Below are 10,673 nucleotides of genomic sequence, written 5' to 3'. Positions count from 1 at the left end.
ACACACTCTCACGGACAGCAGTACCTTACTTGACTTTTCTTTAACCCACCAACATACAGCCAATAGGAGAAGAGAGCAGTCAGTCAACACAACACCACAACTTATGTTTTCCTGTTGATATTATTCTCCACTACCTTCTTCAGAATGAGATGATACTGGAAATGTGATGGGCGGTGTATTTATTTAACGTTGCATCCCCCAGAGTTCTAAATAGTGCTAAAACTACTGCACCCAGCTTAACCTAACCTACCTCTTATTGCAACTATACTCTGTTCACTTGAACCAAGAGGCCTAAGTTCAGGTCAGTTGTGTGGCTGGCGGACAGACCCGAAGTCATGGCAGTCTACCTATATGGCCACGTGTGTCTAGAACTCTTGATTACAATGAAATATTCAGAAATATGGAAAAATGTAAAAGTTTTCACAAAGTACAAATATAGTAATATATATATGGATAATATGGAGAAAAAGTCATGGTCTATTCATTCATTTCTTAGGTGTGTTCTCGATGTATCATCAGATCTTCAGATGGCATTTTAACACCAGTCTTTACTATAATGAGCACTCGCGCATAACTCGTGCTCAAATGTCAACACGTTGGAAAAAAGAAAACATCCACAACTTTGAATAAAGTTGGCAGAATCAGGTAGTAGGCAGCTACCAAACGGGGAGGTACTACCCCCTGGAAGCATAATGTGTTTTCAAATGGTAGACCCTGCTATCATATGGCAGCACAAAAATTGTGACCAAGATATTATTATTATTATTATTATTATTATTATTATTATTATTATTATTATTATTATTATTATTATTATTATTATCATTATTATTATTACATTTTCGCCCCCCAGGCCCCGATGTGGGTCAGTGATCTGTGCCTGGATGGGAAATTTCGCTAATTTTAGCACATTGTTAAAGAGTCTAGCATAATTCGACAAACTAGATCTGGTAACACTGTCTCTCCCTTGTAAACAAAGTAGCATGGTGTTGTGAGGTAACTTGGTTTGTATAGCTGCAGTATTGTATTGTCTGGAGTCATTTGTGTACTAATATGAAGGATATGTGTGTGCACGGATTAAGGTGTTGGAAGAGAGAACCTTATGAGAGTTGTGAGGACATTTTTGACAAGGTAAGAGACCTGCTGTACGGGGTCTGCTGGCTGGAGTCACAGGGAGGCAGGGGTTATATCACTATTTTACCCTCTGTTTTATATAATATTAATGTATATTGTACCACGTGAAGGTAAATATTCGTCCATTGGCTCTCCTCAGGTTTTAATACAAGAATATATTTTTTGGGGTGTATTATAGTGTGTTTTATCCAAACTGACCTCCATTTCTTGCATAAATTAGTGTTTTTTAAATAAATAAAAAGATTTATTTGTAACCGAAACCGCTAATTTGCACCAAAATGACGGTCAGGTTTGAGTAAAACTCCAAAAAAAGAAAAACAAAAAACAAACCTAACCTAACCGAACCATTTTTTGAGGCTTGCATGCTACTGTGATGGAGGGTCCGACTAATTACCCAAATGTAGCCGCACTGAAGTCAAATAATGGTCCTACATGAATAAATCGGACTGCCAACCACTTCTCGACTAGTATTTGGTGTCACGAAGTCACAAAAAATTGGTAAACTTAATTTAATCTGAGTTATAAGATCAAGTGCATGTACCTAACCTAACCTAACCTAACACAGCTCAGATTAAATTAAGTTTTCCAATTTTTTGTGACTTCGTGACACCAAATACTAGTCGAGAAGTGGTTGGCAGTCCGATTTATTCATGTAGGACCATTATTTGACTTCATTGCGGCTACATTTGAGTAATTAGTGGGACCGGTGGTGGAGGATACAGCTGGGCGATCTGGTACGCTTATGGTTACAGACAAGAAATTCTGTCTTTTCTTAAAAGTAAATAATTTCCACACTTAGGACACAGTCTTGGTGTTAGTAGGAAACCATGATATTTTAATATTTGGATTGCTTCACAGTCTTTCGCATAAACTCACTGAATAACAGCTAGATAAGGGAAAGAACACTTATCACACGTTATTAAGAGCCTTCAAAATTCAAAATATATATCGTAACAGACATGCCCGATGAGATCATTTTTTGTTTCTTGACTAGTAAACAAAGATTGCGGACACTCCCATATAGCAGAAAATGTGAACCAAAACATGGTCACCGCGGGAGATCTGACGGCGCCATAATTACAGTAAATAATTTATTTCTTTGCCTTCAAAGCATGAAGACACGTGAAATTGTTGCCATATAATCAGTGTTTGCGGTGTTTTTACCCCGTTATTTCCGTCTTGTCGTGCCCTGCCCACTAACACATAATTTATGATTGAAGGGTAGGCTAAAAAGAAAAAATACTACAATATTGTTGTTTCGATTTTATTACTCAGTATCATCCAAACAAGATCTCCACCATTTCCATATTTTTAGTTAAAGGTTCATTTGTAATTACATTTGTAATTTTTTTTTTAGGTCCTAAGAATTAGCAAGTATGGAAGACGAAGCCGAAACTTACAAACTTTGGCGAATCCGCAAGACTATCATGCAGCTGTGTCACGACCGTGGGTACCTGGTGACACAGGATGAGTTGGACCAAACTCTGGATCAGTTCAAGGAACAGTTTGGAGACAAACCCTCTGAGAGACATCCAGCCAGATCAGATCTTATTGTCTTGGTCGCTCACAATGATGATCCCACTGATCAGATGTTTGTATTTTTCCCAGATGAACCAAAGGTAAGTACGGTACAGTACAGTATGTAGTACAGTATTTGTAACTACCGTAGTATTTGGATCACCTGAAGATTTTCCCCCAGACATCATATGATGTTTAGGTTTTTTGCACCATTGTTTGGGTGCACTCGTGGCTGTATTGTTATCTGGTTAATATAACGGCACTGGTGGCTGCCTCCAGAGCCAGAAAAACATGTACAGTACAGTACTCCAGGCACAGCATAATTGAATTACTAAATATTTTAAATATCCTTTATTATTTCAAAGGTCACTAATTAACACCAGTTACTTGAATTTTTTAATTGTGAACCTATATCCTTTATCAGTGTGTAAAGTAGTACCATACCTTTGTATAAAATTTGAGCAAAATCCACGGTATAACTCTAAATGCTGAATCGCAGGCTATTAGGTCGGCCGTATTTTTACGTCGATTGAAATTTTGAGGGAAAACGAAAACTGACATGTTTATATAGTAAAGATAGTCTATATTTTATAGAAATTGTATTTAACCCTAAATGGACCAGCATCAAAATTGTTGAGATACCCTTTTCATTTTATTTTTATTTTTTGCAGCCATAGACTACAGCAAATCCTAAGGTGTTTTTACTGCTGAACATTTTATAAATTTTATAAAATATAACTGTTACATTGAAGTGATCAAATACTGTATGACAGCCTGTCTGAAACCCCATTAAGTTATGTCAATCCTGGTAAAAAAAATTATAGTTGATGAATCATAAATATATTCAATGAAACAAATACCTGTTGCAACTTTTACAAACTGATACAAATAATATTAAGAATACAGTAAAACTTCGCTAAGGTGGACTAATTGGGGAAGGGGTGTCCGGGATAATAGGTTGTCCACCTTAGAGCAAATTTGTGAACTCTTGGAACAACCTGCCAGAGAGTGTTGTTACAGCACCGAGTGTGAGCTCTTTCAAGGCCAGACTTGACAAGCACTGGAGCAGGTTCAGATACATTCAGGAGCCGGTGCATGCCCAGTACTTGCCAACAGTGCGTAACAGAGACGTGACTGACCGCCCAAGTGGCTAACAAGCTGATCAGTGGTGAAAAGGATAAAATTAAAAACAAGTAAAAGTATTATATTTAGCTATGTTTTTTACCGTGCATTATTTGATTTTAGTCTTCTAAGCTTTTATTTTATTTCGGCGACATTTGACTTAAGCTGTTGCGTCGCCAGGGATGTAATTACTACAATCAATCAGTTAATCAATCCTTTTTCCTGTCTCCTCTGACCTTCCCCTTGTGACTATTGGTAGTATCAATCTGAGATTTTGAGTCTGCTAATGTGGCAGTAGTGATTCTTAGCCATGATTGGTAACAAATGTCTCTTAAACTTCATTTTACAAGGAATTGCATTATGTTAAGAAGGATTATTGAATTTAAGATTATTTTCTGAGCTAGTTATTACAGATCATGAGTCACACTCGTTCGATCCTGAGGTCTGGGTTCTCACTTAACCCTTTAGAGGACAGTGTCACACTTAGTTGGTATTTTATTCTGGCTAACACCAGACTTGCTGACTGCACATGAGTCAACTGATTTGTTCTCAGCTATAATATGAGATACTGTATTAGGATTAGTGCCTCATTTGACATGTTTTACGGTGGTGTTGTCTTTACAGGTTGGTGTCAGGACCATAAAGACCTATTGTACCAGGATGCAAGAGGAGAACATTCAGCGAGCAATTATTGTTGTCCAGTCAGGAATGTCTCCCTCAGCTAAGCAGGTGAGACCAGTATAAGTTGTCTCTACTTTGGTTTTTATAAGTGCAGAATCAAGTTGACCACTGATTTTCTGGCACCATTAGAGCCAGATCAAAGCAGGACCAGCAATTTTGCTGAACCATGGGTGGTCACAGCTTGGGGAAGTTACCACTCCCGTAACCTCTGATCCAATAGTTATACATCTCACGCTAACTATAAATCAATATGACATAGCATAAGCCTTTTTAAAAGAAAATTAAATGAAAAATAAGTATGAGGTACAGGTGTACCTTGATAACCGACACATATTGGGACCGGGAAAAGTAATTGGTTAGTGAATCAACGGTTATCAAAGCAATTAATCCCATAAGAACATAACAAATTCAAGGGGTTAGGCACCAGCCCCCCTCCAAAAACTCCCATCTACCCTTGATATAATGTACTGCACACTGTCAAGCAAGAAAATAAATCAGACATATAAAGCAACTACTGTACTTATAATAAACCTTTAATAAGTGATGTGAAGCATAAATTGACACTTATTTACCTGTGTTGAGGATGGTAGAGATGGTCTAGGGTGGCAAGTTCAAGTCTCTAACACTCTTTGCTGGTCCATCACCACTCTTATTATGCACAAGAGGAACTGTCACTGGGGCGTCTAGGCATGATTGAGTAACACACTAAGATGGAAATAATGAAAAAATTACAACATCAAAGACACATGGGGCTTCCAATTAAAAATAACATAGAGTTCCAACTCTCTCTCATGACTTTTAAGACACTCTTGTTTGGTGAGCCAAAGTATTTGGCCAACCTACTAATTCCACGCCCTGAGGAGCCTAGAGCAGTACGGGAATGTTCTTTTGCTGCTTGATCCTTTTCCTATACAGCACCCAGAATGTACAATCGGTTGTCTATCCATGAAGCAACTGACTTCTTTAGAAGCCTTTGGGAAACAACTTAAGACCTTCCTTTTTTTGAAAGCTTATGATCTTCAACAGAGTACGTGATGGAAAATTTCAGGATTTAAGAAGTATTAAAACTTAAGGGCATATGAATGATAGAAGTTGAACTGTTGCTTTTTGAGAAACAAAAGACCAGCTATTATTTATTTTCAGGCATTGGTAGATATGGCACCTAAGTATATCCTGGAGCAGTTCCTTGAGTCAGAGTTGTTGATCAACATCACTGAACATGAGTTGGTCCCAGAGCACGTGGTCATGACGGCAGAAGAGAAGACAGAACTACTTCAGCGGTGAGCTAATCTGTTTCGTATTCTCCTCTCTTAACCTAAGGAAGTTTATTTAATCTTACAGTAAGTTTGAATGAAATGTGTTGTTCTCAGTGCTGCCAACACTCTATTTTGTGGGAGGTAACTTAGTTTATTGAATATTTTTGTACCTGGATTGTTCTTCTGTATTATATTAAGCTTGATAATGAATGTTTTACCCCACTTTTTACTGTACATGTACTGTATTAGAGTGACTCGGGTAAAATTTAATTCATTTAGTCATGACGCTCCACAAATATAGTCATGTCCTATGTCATCACTCCCTCTCTCTCTATGTTTTGTCTACCTATTAATTTACTGCCATAACCTTTCACTCTTAAGATAATTTGTCTCGATACTCTTTACCCAGAAACGCTCTGCACCAAATGTTCTCACTCACTGGGAGATTACTTATTCGTATTAGTTTAATGGATGTTGGTGATGAGCAGTGAGATTGTAGGATAGAGGAACATGGTGTAAATGTATGTTTTCTTATGAGTATGTGAATATTAGAATATCATTACAGGTATTTAGGTTGCATCTGCCCCATGTGAGGATGGCTTGTGGACTGAGTTAGAAAATGAAATTGCAGTTGTACTTGTGAAGGAAGAAAAGACTGACTGAGATGGATAGTAATAGTTGGAGTGACTGGAAGTTTGGATGTATCAGGAGAAAATGAGAATGGAACAAGGATGTGTTAACTATTTGCATTGAGCAGCATAAGAACCACCTATTTTGAGAATAAAAAGGTACTGAAACACATAATTTACACACAGTAAAAAGAAAGTACTGTATAGAGAACTACAGGATGCGCCCTAAAAAATACCTAATTTCGCGCCTTTACCACAACCTCAATTTTTAACATACAGCTTGTTGTTTTTCAGGTGTTGTGAACTATGATATGGCATTTGTTCTCAGCAAATTTCATTTAGATACATGAACTATGAAGCTAACTTTGCAGCAGAAAGCAAAACTCATAACTTGGTACCATGAGAGGAAATCCTATGTTGCTATATGACGCAAATTCTGCATCGAATATGGTTTGACAAATGGGAAAGATCTTAATTGTGATAAAGTCATACGGAGATTGTTGGAATAATTTGATCGAAAAGGAATAGCTTCAGGCTTCCCTGAAACAGGAGATGGTCAACTTCACACGTGCAGCAACCCCTAAACTTGCAAGCAGGTTGTGTCGAACTTTGGTGTGCGTGTCAAGGCTTGTATGAACCGAAATGGTGCACTCATCAAGAATGTTAATTACAAAAAATTCTGCAGTGAATAATTATCAAATGTCGAGATGTCCTTTTTGAGTTCCCATATGATCTTGTAATTTAATTATGTAATTACTTCACAACAAAGTCACAAAATCAGGCCCTGATTTTAGTGCACCCTGTATGATAAGATGTCAAAGGATGATTTTATGAAGCACTTGTAGCCAGATGAGAAAGTGAATGGCACAGACTGTGGACCAGTGTTGTCGCTTAGTTCACATCGGCCAGTTGCCATACATCACATAAGAGAAAACGTGTAAAATTATTGAGTAACTGAATTAAACAGAAAATAAATAGAAAATATTCAAAGACAATATTTATTGACATTGAAATCGTTTTATTTTGGTATGGAATAAAAAAGAAGTCGTAATAAGGTTTAGAAAAATTTTTAGTTTGTAACAAAGTGTGCATATATTTCCCCATTTTGTAATGAAATACAAAGGTAATAAACAATACATATACATGGTATTTACAATTAATCATGATTTTTTACAAACCAAATCAAATTTTCACTTGGCTCGAATGAAACACATTCTCCACATTTGTAAACCATTTCAGATGATATGATTAGAGATGTTAAAGTCTGCATAGAAAGAATATTTCTTTGCTTAGTTTTGGTCAGATTCACCTTGGAAAAGATTCTTTCTACATCAACATTTGATTTGGGCAAAGGCAATATCTTCAGAGCAAAGTATGGCAGCTCACGGAAATATGGTTCACCAAAATCATCTTTCATACTTGTCATTTCCTTGTAGAATAGCTCTGCATTTCTTTAATTTTTCATATACAGTAGTCTGGAAATTTTATGTTGTCAATGGCTCTCCGCTCATTATCCAGCTGCTGTTTGTTCGTGAGAGATATTCTAGGGAAAGCGTAGATTAAAGGTAACATTGAAGGCATTGTCACCCTCGACTGCAGATTTAAAAAATTTTCTACTGAAAATACAGAACACATCTGTATAGGTTTGTTACCAAGTGGAAACCTTTTTTTAATTTCTTTGTAAGATATGATCATAAATTGCCTGCACCTATTCATCACATCTTCTATCATGCCTTTCCTGTCCCTATACTCTTCAGACTGAAGGAGACCATGAACTTCTATCCCAAGATATATCTGATTAAGGGGGAGGAATTCTGTGTTGTCTTCAGGAACTATATTTGCTATACTTGAGATCCTGTTCACTTCATCTCTCTTCTTGTAACTCCACAATACATCACGGTAAAGATCACTGCATCTCTTATGCAATACTTGTATTGAAGGTTCCTGACGTTGGAAAAGAAGGTTTAAGTTATTAAACTTTGGCAAAATATAGTTGAGAAAATGGAATTATATTCATATGGGTGGATCATTTAAGCTTTCTAGAATAGATGAAATTGTGTGAAATTTTTCCTCCATATTTATGCTGGTAAAATATAGTTTAAAAGGTTTCCATTGCTCTATCAGTCTCGCAACTGCCATGTGATAAGGGAAAATTACGTTAATGTATGCAATATACTGTATATCAATGAACAGACTTTGTACATCATTTCGGAACAAAGAAGTTACTATTTTATTTAAACTTTAATAAATACATCTTCTATTCTTCATTTATTTTGTATTTTCCTCTTTAAAACATGTGTGAACTTTTTGTTCGCACTCTCGTTAACTGTGAATTCTCAGTTTCCCTTTCAAACTTCCCGCGCTTTTTTAGTTCACATAGCAGACGAAAATGGTATACATCGGCAACACTGCTGTGGACCTTCATAGGTAATGTATAAATCAGTCTGAAAGTTGAAGTTCTCGTCTTTAAATCATCTGCCATTAGTGCAGGGAGGGCTAGAATGATGATTAAATAAATGAGCACAGTGTACATGTTTGAGTGTTCTTGGCATCTGAGACCTTCATGTTACTTTCTGTGCTTGATTCTGCTAATACCATATTGACACCCTTTCTTTGGGGTCTTTGTACTTCATGATAAACCCCCACATACAGTATAAATATAAGAGGAGTAATGATTTTACAGTCATATTCTAAGTCTGGTTTTATTTTTTGTAGGTATAAACTCAAAGACAATCAACTGATGAGGATCCAGGCAGGTGACCCAGTGGCACGATATTTTGGTCTTAAACGTGGTCAGGTTGTCAAGATTATCCGACCATCTGAGACGGCAGGACGATATATTTCTTATCGACTGGTTGTGTAGCCGTTAATTTAAGTATGACTTAAAGAGAAGTATTAGTGTTGAATTCATGTGAGACCTTGGTTTTTGTTTATTTTTATTTTTGTTAAAAATTAGTGAAGTCATCAATACATCATTTCAAAGGGATTCATGTTGAAGAACTTACCATAAATTGTCGGAAATTGTAATAAATTTTTTTATAATAAAACCGTTTTATATATAAACATTTATTATAACCATTTAGACATAACAAACAAAAAGAACACACACTTAACACAAAGTTGCTGTGTGGTTCATGCTGATCAAGGATCTGTGTTCAAATAGTTGGATTTTGGATAATTACTTATCCCAATGACTTGGAATAATTCAATTAGCCAAACAAATATGTTAATTTCACACCACCTGTGAACTTTTGATGGCATTTTTTTGTTACTCTGGGTAATTAACCCTTAAAGGCGGGTGACTTTCCTCAACGTTCTTAATTTTTGCGGTATATTTTGAATGTACAGGCAGGACGAAATACTTTGTATTGGATATTTGTTTGATTGACAACTCAACTCAGGTGTAATCTTTGTCTCAAGACTCGTGCTTTGTGGTCAGTTACCCGCCAACTATTGTGAGGGATATACAGGTATGTCCTTTGACCTCTTTTCAGTAATTTATAGCTGCCATATTTATTAATATGACGAATACAATAAAATTGATACGTAGTATATCATAAAATATAATAGCATGCATTTTCTGTACAGGAAACGGCTCTTTCCACACTCAAACTATCCTCTTGGCGATATGACACAGTTCAGGCAGTCACCCAGCTGACTCACAGACATGTGTATGGCATGACCTTACGTTGGGAGGGATCACAACCATTCAGTTATAGCCCAGTAACCCACTGCTTCAACACACACACACACACACACACACACACACACACACACACACTTCCCACATATGTTTTTAATTTTTCTTATTTTATATAGTTTTATATTGTATTTTCTATATTTCTCAGCCACATTAGAGCAGTGTAGTGGTTTTTCCACAACCAAAGGTAGCATTTTTATAATAATAATAAACTAATTATCATTATTTTAGATTATGAGAAGTTCCAAATGTTCATATATTTGCTTAAATAATGAAGAAAATTTGATGTGAGAATCTTGTGGCAGCTGTGGTTGTAGTTGAGTTGCCAATTCAGTAATATATTTTTTTAATTACTATTTAAGCAAATCTTCAAACATTTGGAAACTTCTCATGATATTGAGGTGTACAGTATAAGAATCTCAAGGGGCACTACTCAGTCGAGTGTCCTTACTTGGAGCTGGCGGACGCTCGCCCCACAAGGGGGTCACAGCTCAAGATTGAAGAAGCCGCAAGTCCAGAAAACTGTGAGGCCAAACTTTTTTGGAGTGAGGGTTGTAAACTCTTGGAACAATCTACCAGAGAGTGTTGTGACGGCACCGAGTGTGAGCTCTTTCAAGACAAGACTTGACCAAC

The 10,673-nt window shown here is 36.6% G+C and overlaps 1 protein-coding gene across 2 annotated transcripts; it reads left to right on the top strand.

Annotated features, from left to right (window-relative positions):
• The first annotated feature begins 902 nt into the window (after positions 1–902).
• LOC121856948 (DNA-directed RNA polymerases I, II, and III subunit RPABC1) lies at positions 903–9,403 on the top strand. 2 transcript variants are annotated; one of them, XM_042352737.1, is made up of 5 exons: positions 903–996; positions 2,492–2,753; positions 4,399–4,503; positions 5,599–5,735; positions 9,056–9,403. In XM_042352737.1, exons 2-5 carry the CDS (start codon positions 2,511–2,513, stop codon positions 9,201–9,203), a joined length of 633 nt encoding a protein of 210 aa, XP_042208671.1. In that variant the 5' UTR covers positions 903–996; positions 2,492–2,510; the 3' UTR covers positions 9,204–9,403. The 2 variants fall into 2 exon arrangements, with proteins under 2 accessions (XP_042208671.1, XP_042208672.1); XM_042352738.1 differs by having other exon boundaries at positions 976–1,004.
• Positions 9,404–10,673: the final 1,270 nt, after the last annotated feature.

Source organism: Homarus americanus, unplaced genomic scaffold, assembly GCF_018991925.1.
Source record: "Homarus americanus isolate GMGI-L3 unplaced genomic scaffold, GMGI_Hamer_2.0 scaffold44060, whole genome shotgun sequence".
NCBI lineage: Eukaryota > Metazoa > Arthropoda > Malacostraca > Decapoda > Nephropidae > Homarus > Homarus americanus.
This window is presented reverse-complemented; position numbering and strand designations above follow the sequence as displayed.